Genomic DNA, 13,718 nt, shown 5'->3' on the forward strand with positions numbered 1-13,718 from the left:
GTTTTTCTTAATCCATAAAATATTAGTACAGCACCCTGTACCCGCCAATACCCGTACCCCCCGGAACCCCCCTTCCTGTCTCACCTATTGGGAGGCGGAGAGTAGCCATGAGGATGAAATTTCATTTTTACATTTTCTCATTTACTTCGCCATTTTTCTGAAAATACTCAATATTTAAATCTAAATTTTAGAAACATTTTTAAAGGTTTATAGTTTTAGAGATTCAGATACCTTGAGATTCCTAGATATCATTTGTTTATAGCAAATGGATAAACAAAACAGGAGTCTGGCAAGAAATCATAGTAATGGAGTACCATGAGGAGACAAACCTCTTTCTAGATAAAAGAAACCCAAATTATTTCAACTTTTTATTGGAAAATCCCCAAATTTTCATCAAGGCAAGGAGCTTTAACTGATAATAAATCTAAACTTTTTGTGGATTTGTATATCGTGAGAATTTAAGTGTTAAATTCCGAACCACAGCACTTGTTCTTCTGGTGGTTAATATAATATATTTATTAATTATACCCCTTTATATATACTTTTAAACTATCTATTTAGTACTGTATTCCCTAATATTTAGTTTGTATTGTACTGTAAAGAATCCATATTTAAAACTAATGACCAATGAGCTTCAACGGTTTTAAACTATTGTTTTAAATATTTAACAAAAGAATTGATATGATTGATTAAACGGAAGACATTAAATCATATTATGATACCCCTCGAAGGGTGAGCTTTCATCATTACAAATTAAATATTATACATTATACAATAAAGGTACGAAAAAATCTAACAAATTGAATAAAAATTGTTCCGTTTTGTATAAAAAATATTTAGATAGAACGTTAAATATATACAGATAGGCCAATTAAACTGTGGAATATCAAGACGACCTCTAGACTTATTTCTATAAATAGTCCAAAGAACATAAAAAACAGCAATTGTGCAGTTAATATTAGATAGATAGATAGATAGATAGATGCAAACTCTAAGGGTTCTAGAAAGGCTTAACCTTGAGAGCATGGTTTAGATAAACTGGAATAGATAGATAGATATATTAAAATATGTATGTAGATAGATAGCAAAGCAGATATATTTACATAAATAAAAGTAGGTGTAGCTTGGATTCCAGCTATCTCTAAAGGGACTGTTTGCAAAATTTGTTTCAGTGAAGGTTATTTTACGTCCTAACGTTCTAACGTAAAGGTTTATAAATATTAAACTACCTAGGGATCTATTATTATTCACTAGTTCTTCCCTTGTAAAAATTTATAATTAATAGATGATTTGAATACAAAAATATATTAATGAGAAGATGAGCAGTAGAGACTTTGTATGTATAATGAAATAACCAAGAAATTAATTAGTTTAAAAGTATTAAAATTCAAGAAATATTACTTAATATTTTAAAGTTTTATCTGATTTTCCAGGTTATTTTGCTGATATTTTAAAGTTTTAGTTAATATCTCGAGGATTTCAGTTTTTGTTAAAATCACTGAGTTTTGGTTGAAATTAGAATTTCAGAAATTAAATACTTAATATTTTAGGACTTTCTCACATATCTTAAAGTTTTCAAATAATATCTCAACTTTTTTAAAACATCTCGGACCGCGAAGCAATAATATCGCTTGATTGCTGTGAACGTTGTTATTCTTGGTAGTTGTATGTAGGTAGATACATTTTATATAATTAGTTTAGGTGGGTGGCATTTAGGCCCGTTTTGCAAAATAATTTAACTGTATTCCTACGGACCTCTCCTAAGCTCAGAATGTTAGGACCTCTCCCCCCCCCTTTACCCTACTATTTTAATATATATTTACAGAATTTACTTATTATTGGAGACCTCTTGATGGCTTCTTTTTCAAGAATTTGTGAAAAAATTGCATTTGTAGAAATTCTTGTAAAAATATATTAGAAAATATGTCCAAATACGTACTCAAAATATGACAAATCACATATTTGATAAATTTGATAGGCAATTATGAATGTTTAAACATTTTAAGATTTTAATAAAAATATTTCGTTTAAAAAAAACATTTTAAGAGTATTTTACAACATCAAAAAAATTAAACAGCTAAGAGTTAAGACCAATGCTTTGAATAAGGTTGATAATTCTTTACTGAAACTTTGGTCGTGAACCTTTTTTTAGATATTGATATGGCTTCTCATTAAATATTTTGCACGCACTTTCTGATTTATGAACAATCCCTTTAATACGCTTTTTACTAGAGGGTTAATTATGCAATGTTTATATAACTGATTGTGTTTTCTTTGTTTACATATGTTAGTGTGTTTGTGTTCATGTGTGTGTGTGTCAGTTCTCAATTTATATAATAAGACCTCTAAGCGATGTCATGTCAAAGTTCAAAATCTTAATTTAGAAAACCCCCACTTTCTGTCTGTATGTTTTCTGTTCGTCAGAAGTCCGCAAATCGATTTATTACACGCACAGAGATTCAGACAGCTTAAAAACTTTCAAGACTAGACCAATTTTGAAGTATCACAACGCACGAGTCGTTGCTTTTACCTCACCGACTGATTTATATATCTTTGTAGCTATAGACATGTACATTTTAGAACTAAAAAGATTGTTATATTTTCATATTAGAAGAAGTAATTGGCAAATTGCTTATAGGTTTTGCATGAGAGCGTGTACATTTTGAATCGCCGCGCCAATTTAAACAAAAATCACGGTTTTTTCTACCATTTATGTTCCCCGTCAACAGTTATTGTCCTTAATTTGATACAAGGAACCTGGGATTTACATATATAATATATATGTATATATATGTAAATAGTTACAAATATACATATATATTTATATATATATATATATATATATATCGTATATATATGGGGTTTTTGTAGTTTTGCACTGGTTAAACATAATAGATAATAACACTTCCATTCTGCCAAATTTGTTTTAAACTTAAACTTAATTGTTCAGAATTCAATAAATTCAGCAAGAATTCAAAATGAGGTTTTTCACAAAATGTTGTCTTAAATCATTCCTTATGTGTGTCAAATAAAGAATCAGATGAATGATTAAAGTTGGTTTATTTTCTTGAAGAAAAGAAACTATTTCAGGTTTAGACAAAGTTGTTGACAGGTGAGACTATAGGTCAGAATAATTATTTTGTCATGATTCTGTCCAGAACATTAAGCTTTAAAATTTTAGATATATTTCAAAATATTTAAAGAATGCTCTGTCACATATCATTACAAACAGTGGCGGGTAGGTTTTTCTTTGTGCGTTTAGAGACTTAAACGTTTCATACCAGAGTATCGTAGAATAGTATTTAAATGGTGCATGTTACCTACATCTATTTTTCTATTTCTTTTTCTATTTATCTGAATGTCTATATATGTATCTAATTTTTGTATCCTTCTATCTTCTCTGTCAAATGCTTGCAATCTATCTATCTATCTACTCTAATCTATATTTAATGAAAGCTTGTGTATAGCTGTCTGGTGGGCCCAGATTTCTAAACCCATCTAATCAATGTTAACCTTAATCATTTTCATGTATTAACCTTTTTATCTTTGATAAATCATCAATTCATTCATTCATTCATCCTTAATATTTGTTTTTCATCCCTTCTGTTCACCCATTCCCCCTTTTACATATCTTTCTATATCATATTCTAATTTTGATAGAGTTAATAAAAAAAATAAATGAAAATATGAGTATAAAATATAAAATGATGTTTACCATGTTTGTTAAACTACTGAAACTAAATTGAACTAAAAATCGTCTTCCTTTCCAGTTTGTTTTGTGAACTTTTTATCAGAGGCGTATACAGAGGGGGGGGGGGTTATTGTGGCTGAGCCCCCCCTCCATCCGGACGAGTGAAAACCATGATTTAGGGGGATTTGGCCCTAAAAAGTTCACTCCTGCTTTCTATAATAATAGTTCTTTTAACTTATCCCTACCATTATGTATGAACAATATTTAAACAGAATGGATATATATGAAAACATACTTGATATATAACCTAACCAAATATAAATATAGATCTACACAATAATAGATAGAAGAGATAGATATATAAGCAGGATGAGACCTATATAGATAAAGTGACAGATTGTGTATATTGAGAAATAGACAATATAATCCCGCTGCACGATTATATATAATATATTTTCTTTCATGTCCTTGTACAGTGTATATACATATGAGAGTGGGGGGAAGAGTAACTTGTGCACGTGCAAAAATGTTGGGTTTCGCGCACGCTTTTTCTAGCGAAAGTGTGCATAATGGTCTGCAAGTTTAGAAATGACGCTTATATATTTTTAATTTGATTCTGTGCCATTTTTAATGTAGAAGTCGGAATTCTGGAGACCACAAGGTCGATAAAAGATGGCAGAAATACAAGTCAGCTGTTTTTAACGGATTAAATATTTCATCTCTTTTAATTTAATTACTCCGAATTGTAGATATCAAATTTAGGAATCGAAGATAATCGCGCTATGTTACTTGAAGATTTAATATGCTGAATAAAAAATGCATTATTTTTAAGCCATTTATCATTATGTAAAAGTGCAAATAATAGAATATTTCTTAAAAATCTGTGAGCTAAGTGAATTTAGGTGAAAATAATGATATCTTCCTAAATATCTGGTTATCCATAGTCTTTATATTATCTGCCAAGAAATGCAGTTGTTTTCTTAACTTTGCAGTCTATTGTTTATTGTATCTGCTCCCTTGTCTGTGTATTTTATCCCTTGTCTCTGTATATGCTCCCTGGTCTATGTATCTGCTCCTTTGTCTATGTATCTGCTCCCTTGTCACTGTATCTGTTCCTTTGTCTATGTATCTGCTCCCTTGTCTTTGTATCTTCTCCCTTGTCTCTGTATCTGCTCCCTTGTCTTTGTATCTGCTCTCTTGTCTGTGTATCTGCTCCTTTGTCTTTGTATCTGCTCCCTTGTCTGTGTATTTGCTCCCTTGTCTGTGTATTTACTCCCTTGTCTATGTATCTGCTCCCTAGTCTGTGTATCTGCTCCTTTGACTCTGTATTTGATCCCTTGTCTGTGTATCTGCTCCCTTGTCTTTGTATCTACTCCCTTGTCTATGTATCTGCTCCCTTGTCTGTGTATTTTCTCCCTTGTCTGTGTATCTGTATCTATTGTCTATCTGTGTATCTGTGTGTCTGTCCACCTGTCTGTGTATCTGTGTGTCTGTCCACTTGCCTGTCTGTGTATCTGTGTGTCTGTCTACTTGCCTGTCTGTGTATCTGTGTGTCTGTCTACTTGCCTGTGTGTCTGCTCTATTGTCGTGTTTGTTTTCTCCTTGTATCTAAGTGTCACCTCCTTCTAAGAGTTTGCTTTTAACCTTAAAGTGTTTAATCATGATTTCTCAACAGACTTGAGATATTTCAAACTAATCCAAACCTCTTCATTATATCAGACTTGAGATATTTTAAACTAATCCAAACCTATTCATTATCAGACTTGAGATATTTTAAACTAATCCAAACCTATTCATTATCAGACTTGAGATATTTCAAACTAATCCAAACCTATTCATTATCAGACTTGAGATATTTTAAACTAATCCAAACCTATTCATCATCAGACTTGAGATATTTCAAACTAATCCAAACCTATTCATTATCAGACTTGAGATATTATAAACTAATCCAAACCTATTCATCAACAGACTTTAGATATTTCAAACTAATCCAAACCTATTCATTTTCAGACTTGAAATATTTCAAACTATTCCAAATTTATTCATTTTTAAACTTTAGATATTTCAAGTTAATTGAATTTTCAGTTCCAGTCTAATTTTTAAAGAAAAGTTGTTCTTCATTGGCTCTTTAGGTTTCAACTAAACAGCGTATATTTATAACTTTAGAATAAACTAAGAAGAAAGGAACTAGTGGATTTTGTCCTTAAAAATTAGACCAGAACTGAAAATTGCGAATTTTCTTATTACAATTTTGCAAATTTTCTGTGATTCTGTTATTCAATCTTTATAAAAATTTTTAATTTGATAGAAATAATATATACATACACATTATTGCTTTTCTGAACTTCTGATTTTGAGAGAAAAAAAGGTTCGCGGATTTTTTTTTGGCCCTAGGAGTATCAAAAAGAAGCTTCCAAAAAATATTGTAAAAACACCATACAGGAGATTTGCACAAAAAAGTACAACTTTGCACCAGACGCCGCTAATCACACTTTTTTTTGACTCACCCTGCATTAATTTTCAAAATCGAGATATTTCAAACTGATCATTTTCAAACTTGAGATATTTCAAACTGATCATTTTCAAACTTGAGATATTTCAAACTAATCATTTACTAACTTGAAATATTTCAAACTAATCATTTTCTAACTTGAAATATTTCAAACTAATCATTTCCTAACTTGAAATATTTCAAACTAATCATTTTCTAACTTGAAATATTTCAAACTAATCATTTTCTAACTTGAAATATTTCAAACTAATCATTTTCTAACTTGGAATATTTCAAACTAATCATTTTCTAACTTGAGACATTACAAATATTTGAAACCTATTCATTATTTCACTAATTAAAACCTATTCATTATCAAACTTGAGATATTAAAATATAATTGAAACCTATTCGCTAAACTTAAGATATTTCCAATTAATCAAACCCAAACAAAAATAATCTCTATAATTCTGGGAAAGATTCAATAAGAAAAGAAACTCAAATCTTCTAATCATACATCTTTGCAACCAGAATTTGAAAACCTTCGATATTTTAAACCATTTGATTTAGCAGAATTCATGTTTGAAATATCAAAGGTCCACATGAGGATACAAAAAGAATGAAAACCAGGATCGAAATATATTTTTAAAAAATGTGAATTTGACATCTACAGTCAACGTTAATTGTGGTTTGGACCAACCTGACCAAAATTTTTAGTTTGATGCGAGTAATCAGTTCCGCTGTTTAAAAATAATGTATAAGCGTCGGCCATGTTATATGGAAATCAAAAGGGAATAAAATTAGTTTAAAATTACACAAATGTTTACAATGTACAATTCTTTTGAACCTGCTAAGCCTGAACCTACTAAGCATGAACCTACTAAGCCTGAACCTACTAAGCCTGAACCTACTAAGCATGAACCTACTAAGCCTGAACCTACTAAGCCTGAACCTACTAAGCCTGAACCTACTAAGCCTGAACCTACTAAGCCTGAACCTACTAAGCCTGAACCAACTAAGCCTGGACCTACTAAGCCTGAACCAACTAAGCCTGAACCTACTAAGCCTGAACCTACTAAGCCTGAACCTACTACCAAGCCTGAACCTACTACTAAGCCTGAACCTACTAAGCCTGAACCAGTTAAGCCTGAACCTACTAAGCCTGAACCTACTAAGCCTGAACCACTAAAAAAACATAAAACTGTAAACTAGTAGTGTATACTTTTCCACCTCAGAAGGACCTGGACAGGTTGAAAAAATAATAAAAGAAATCCTAATATGGACGACCAATCCATAATCTTCAGAAGAGCAGTGGGGGAGGGGGATAAGTTACAGGAAAAGTCAGGTTTTTAATCTGAAGATATCAAAATATAAAAGTTCTTGTTGAATGTTAGAAATAGAGAGTGTGGTTCTAGAGAGTGTGGTTCTAGAAAGTATGGGTCTAGAAAGTATAGTTCTAGAAGTATGGTTCTAGAATGTATGGTTCTAGAAAGTATGGTTCTAGAAAGTATGGTTCTAGAATGTATGGTTCTAGAAAGTATGGTTCTAGAAAGTATGGTTCTAGAAGTATGGTTCTAGAAGTATGGTTCTAGAAAGTATGCTTCTAGAAAGTATGGTTCTAAAAAGAAGAATAAATTGTAAAATGCCTGGGTTGGTACAGGTATATGTATGAGTATATGAGTATATATATGAGGGGCGTGTGCTGAGTACAGAGTATAGTTTAAACCCTGAAATGGTTTGAATATAATGTGTCAGACTGAATACGTATCTTGATTGCCTAGATTATCTATTGTTGTCAAATTATTGTGAAAATCCTTCATTAAAAACTTCATTGTCCCCTCCCCCCTTGTACTGATTGTTGTTACCCCCCTTTTTGTTATGGAAATTGCCCCTTTAGGTCACTGATAATTGTTCTCTTGTACACCCTCCCCTTCCCCCATTTCACTTATATGTCACCTATCCTTACCCCCATCTCCAACTGATCATTATAAACATTTCTAACTTTAGAAAATCCAAATTTCACCCGAACCGCCCTTTTTCTTTTTACCTTCCGCCATCCCTTTTTTACCCCCCCCCCTTGTATGTCTTCATCATTGTATCATTGAATGTATCCGCGGCACTGTATTCGATCCTTTTTAGTTATAACCACGTATCATTTATCACTGTATATTATGTATCCTAGTATCCCTTCACCCCTGTATCCCTGTATCCCTGTATCCCTTCACCCCTGTATCCTTTCACCCCTGTATCCCTGTATCCTTTCACCCCTGTATCCCTGTATCCTTTCACCCGTGTATCCCTGTATCTTTTCACCCCTGTATCCCTGTATCCTTTCACCCCTGTATCCCTTCACCCCTGTATACCTGTATCCTTTCACCCCTGTATCCCTTCACCCCTGTATCCCTGTATCCTTTCACCCCTGTATCCCGAGGGGTATAAAAACAATACATTTATTGTTTCACAAATTAACATGTGTTTCTTTGTTAGTTAAATCTTGATTATACAACATACCTGCTTATATATATTAATACGAAATAAAGTTTAAATAATTTGTATAAATATGTTTATTCTACTCAGGCTATCACGGCCAAAGTGCTCTTAAAAACAATGTTGGGATATGACGCATTATTTTAAAATCTTGAAAACTATTATTACTATAGTTACAAATGTCTTTATTACTGGGTGTCCCATAATAAACACTCGACTTTATACGACTTTTCTGTTTTTATTCACGCGGCATTTTCCCGTTAACAAAGTTTAAGTAGAAATCCACTTATGTAAGCTGATATTAAAAGATTTTCAAAACGGGGTGTGTCATTTTTGATATTGAAATTTACGCAGATCATAGGATAGGAATTAAGTCTTTGCTATATTTTATAATTCCTATATTTTTGTTATATAGCTTTGATATTTCAAAGTATGAATTCTCTTAGATCAAATTATCTAAGTTTGAAATATGAAAGTTGTACACCATCAGGTTGCAAAGATATAGGGATTGTAAAATTTGAGCTCGTGCCAAAGACTTAATTCTTTTGTCCAGAATCAAGTTTATTTCACAAAAATCAAATTATCCAATTATCTGCTGTTATAAAAGAGGTTACCCACATAATTTTTGAAAGCTTGTGTGATGTATAACATTTTTGATATAACCTTAGTCATGCATTGCCTGTCGGAGATCGCAGATTGTTTTAATATCGTAAATATCCAACATTAATTAGGGCACCCTGTATTTAGCAAAGAGTTAGTTTTGAAAGAATAAAGTGTTGAAATTATCCTGTTTGTTTTTTGTTTTGTTTACATTGCAGTTTCTTTTATTTTAGCTTTTTTTTGTACTGTCAGACAGTTTTATTTGGTACACATTTTATACTTTGTAGTAGACCGGGATTTTACTTGTATGTAATATTTGATTATTGCGATATTTACAAAAGCTTTGGTTCTTTCTTAAACCATAATTTGTCAAAACTTCTTTTTCTCGGTTTGTTTGTTTGTTAAATTGTAAGTGCAGGGGAACATTGAACACTTGACCTCAATTTACATCTGACATTTACAGAAATTACAGAGAATAGAGGAATCAGCACGAGAAGTATAGATTGATAGATAGATGAAAACAATCTTAGTGTTGGCAAACATTCAAGCGTTATGTTTGCTGTGTATTCACAGTGATACAAATGATTGCAAGTTCTCCAGGAAAAATCAATGAGAATTTTACATATTAAGTAGTTTAAGTTCTATAAAATGTGAATGTCCAGGGCTAAAACAAGTAGAAGTAAGTTAGTGAGGTAAAAACAAAAGCGTTCCGACACTTTAAAATCCACCCAGTCTTGATGTATCTTTTCATAGCAGTCTGGATCTATGTGTGTTTTGCATAAGTATCGATAATAAACTGCTAATATAATAAAAAAGATTGATAATAAACATATAATCAAAATATATAAAATATAAATATGGTTGACGTATATTAATTATTTGTATGTCAGATCATAACTCAGGAACCCCTTGACCGAATCACCTTAAAGTGCACGGGAATGATTTAGCTTGGTTTGAATATTTTCAGTTGAGTTCAGTTGACTCCTATAGGGATAGTTTAGAATTACAAGAAAAGCTGGGTTCCCAAGCTAGTTAGCTATATACCACTTAAAATTCTTCTTTAAATAGTTGTAAATATACAGTCATAATACATAATAAAGATTTGATTATTTCAATATAAAACACAAAGCAAATATATATATATTCCAATCCTGATAAAATTTAACTGTTTGAATCTATTACTGTTCATACAGAGAGTTAACAAGATAAATTTACATAAACCAAGATATATTACAATATATTTATACACCATACCAAATACGCAAAACCCAAATTTGGATTGTTTAAACTTTAAACTGTTCATTGTAAACTAGGCTTTACTGCATATTCTCTATTATTAAAGATTTAATATACTATACACATTTGTATAAATGCAAAATGGTAAATAGTCATATGCAAGGTACACTTTTGATATATATATGTATATACCTACACTTTTAAAATTATTAGATACGCGTATTTTCTGTAAACTGAATTGAGTACACCCTATTTCATGTATAAAATATACTTATAAGGTTGTACATTAAATACAGATTTACATAATTAGCACATGCTTCAATGTGCATAATTATTGCAAAAATTATACTATTATCCTTTAATACTTCCTCCCTTTCTTTATTATCTCTACCTTCTGTCTTTCTTTCTTTTATTCTTTATTTCTTTCTTACTTTAATTTACTATTAAATTTATTTCTAATTATTTACTTCTTTTTTCATTAATAAAGACATTTTTCTATTCTTTATTGTCTAATTTCTTTGCAAATTCTTTTTTTCATTCCCCATGCATTCCCGTTTTTATTCCCTTTCCATCCTGTACAATTATAAACCATAGCCCTAACAATATTCTTTGTTTCACTAGATTCTAGATTTTATAGTGATATATATGGATACATTAGAGATATTGATTTTATAGTGATATATATGGATACATTAGAGATATTGATTTTATAGTGATATATATGGATACATTAGAGATATTGATTTTATAGTGATATATATGGATACATTAGAGATATTGATTTTATAGTGATATATATGGATACATTAGAGATATTGATTTTATAGTGATATATATGGATACATTAGAGATATTGATTTTATAGTGATATATATGGATACATTAGAGATATTGATTTTATAGTGATATATATGGATACATTAGAGATATTGATTTTATAGTGATATATATGGATACATTAGAGATATTGATTTTATAGTGATATATATGGATACATTAGAGATATTGATTTTATAGTGATATATATGGATACATTAGAGATATTGATTTTATAGTGATATATATGGATACATTAGAGATATTGATTTTATAGTGATATATATGGATACATTAGAGATATTGATTTTATAGTGATATATATGGATACATTAGAGATATTGATTTTATAGTGATATATATGGATACATTAGAGATATTGATTTTATAGTGATATATATGGATACATTAGAGATATTGATTTTATAGTGATATATATGGATACATTAGAGATATTGATTTTATAGTGATATATATGGATACATTANTTCTTTATCCTACTCCTTCCTTCTCACATTCTTCATTCTTATCCTTAACTCCCATATTCTTTATCCTACTCCTTCCTTCTCACATTCTTCATTCTCATCCTTCACTACTACATTCTTTATCCTACCTAATCTTCTCACATTCTTAATTCTTATCCTTCACTACCATGTTCTTAATCCTACTCCTTCCTTCTCACATTCTTCATTCCAATACTCTTAATCCTACTCATTCCTTTAAACCTTTTCACATTCTTCATTCTTATCCTTTACTCCCATATTCTTTATTCTACTCATTCCTTCTCACATTCTTGATCCTACTCCTTATTTCTCATATTCTTGATTCTTCTCCTTCACTTGATTTTTATCTGATTGTGATAATTTTAGTTAATTTGGTAACTGCTTATTTATTCCCTTTCTCTCAAAATCTATCAAAAATCTTCAACTTTAGAATGGATGGATGAAATTATCCAGTCATAAAGTAAGTTCGCTCCTTTAAATATATTTAATGAGTTCAATCAATCTTAAAAATCTTACAATTTATATTCTAATGTATATCTATTATCCACCCAACCCCCGGCCGGCCCTTACAAAAATTCGTTTTCCACAGCAACATCAATATCCCGTTGAGAACCCTAGTCAGTAGTCATGTATCAGATTTATCAGGATATCCTGCTTTTTTACTTCAAATATGCGGTTTACTACGTATACATGACGAAATGATGACGTCAGAGATGGATCAAGATCCTCGCATATATCCGTCCGGAGAATATGGTTTACGTCAAGCTTGAATATTCTTTATATAAACTTTATAATTTACATGATATATGTAAAATATGAGATGGTTCAGGGAGATTCTAAATATAGGAAAAATGATAACCCAATATTTTTCATTTATTTCTATGCTTTTTTACTCTTATTCAAGGCCCTCAATTTTCTTTTTGTGTTTATCATATTAAAACTTGTCTTTATCATCTTTATGTATTGTAAAGAGGGGTTGGTACAATATGTACTGTATATGTTTTTACTCACACTGTCCAGTCTGGAATACCAAGTGTAGAGTCAACCTAGAACGTTCAATACAACAAATGTAGCCTGGCAAGATCACAGTGAGAGGATATATTAGAGATACAGATAATATATTAGAGATACAGAGAACATATTAGAGATATAGAGAACATATTAGAGATACAGAGAACATATTAGAGATACAAAGAACATATTAGAAATACAGATATATAGAGTTTATAAGAGATACAGAGGTTCATTAGAGGTACTGAGAATGTATTAGAGATACAGGAAATATATTAGAGATACAGAGAATATTTTAGAGATACAGAGAATATATTAAAGATACAGAGAATACATAACATATACAGAGAATAGATTAGGGATACAGAGATTAAAGAAGAGATATAGAGTATAAATAAGAGATATAGAGAATAGAATAGAGATACACAGAATAAATTCGAGATATAGGGAATGAATTAGAGTTACAAAGAATATAGAAGAGATACAGAGAATAAAAGAGATATAGAGAATATATAAAAGATACACAGAATAGATTAGAGATACAGAGAATTTATTAGAAATATAGAGGATATATTAGAAATACAGGGAATATTTTAGGGATACAAAGAATATATTAGAGATACAGAGAACATATTTGAGATACACAGAACATATATGAAGAATACAGAGGATATATCAGAGATACAGGGAATATATTAGATACAGAGAATATATTAGAAATACAAAGGATATATTAGAGATACAGGGAATATATTGGGGATACAGGGAATATATTAGGGATATCGGAAATTTCTAACTACCCCAACGACGTCCTTTGTGGTATATACAAAGTGATGACATTTGACAATCTCATCTTTCCCAAAACTCAAAAGACTGGTTT

At 30.6% G+C, this 13,718-nt stretch overlaps 2 protein-coding genes across 2 annotated transcripts in view; one reads left to right on the forward strand and one right to left on the reverse strand.

Moving 5' to 3' along the window:
- The window catches only part of LOC111712207 (uncharacterized), an 18,489-nt gene extending 18,330 nt beyond the window's left edge, over nt 1-159 (reverse strand). The window contains exon 1 of the mRNA XM_023486752.1: nt 85-159. Coding sequence (XP_023342520.1) covers nt 85-109 — 25 coding nt within the window. The 5' untranslated portion in view covers nt 110-159. The remainder of the gene's footprint in view (nt 1-84) is intronic.
- A 6,631-nt stretch (nt 160-6,790) lies between these two features.
- On the forward strand, nt 6,791-7,772 carry LOC111712228 (salivary glue protein Sgs-3-like). Its single transcript, XM_023486791.1, has one exon. It carries the CDS (start codon nt 7,005-7,007, stop codon nt 7,395-7,397), a length of 393 nt encoding a protein of 130 aa, XP_023342559.1. The 5' UTR covers nt 6,791-7,004; the 3' UTR covers nt 7,398-7,772.
- The last annotated feature ends 5,946 nt before the right edge of the window (nt 7,773-13,718 follow it).

This window comes from Eurytemora carolleeae, unplaced genomic scaffold, assembly GCF_000591075.1.
Source record: "Eurytemora carolleeae unplaced genomic scaffold, Eaff_2.0 scaffold298, whole genome shotgun sequence".
NCBI classification, from domain to species: Eukaryota; Metazoa; Arthropoda; class Copepoda; order Calanoida; family Temoridae; genus Eurytemora; species Eurytemora carolleeae.

Excerpts from the sequence above, each read along its gene's own strand:
- LOC111712228 (XM_023486791.1), top strand. The coding sequence starts at position 7,005 with ATGTTTACAATGTACAATTCTTTTGAACCTGCTAAGCCTGAACCTACT.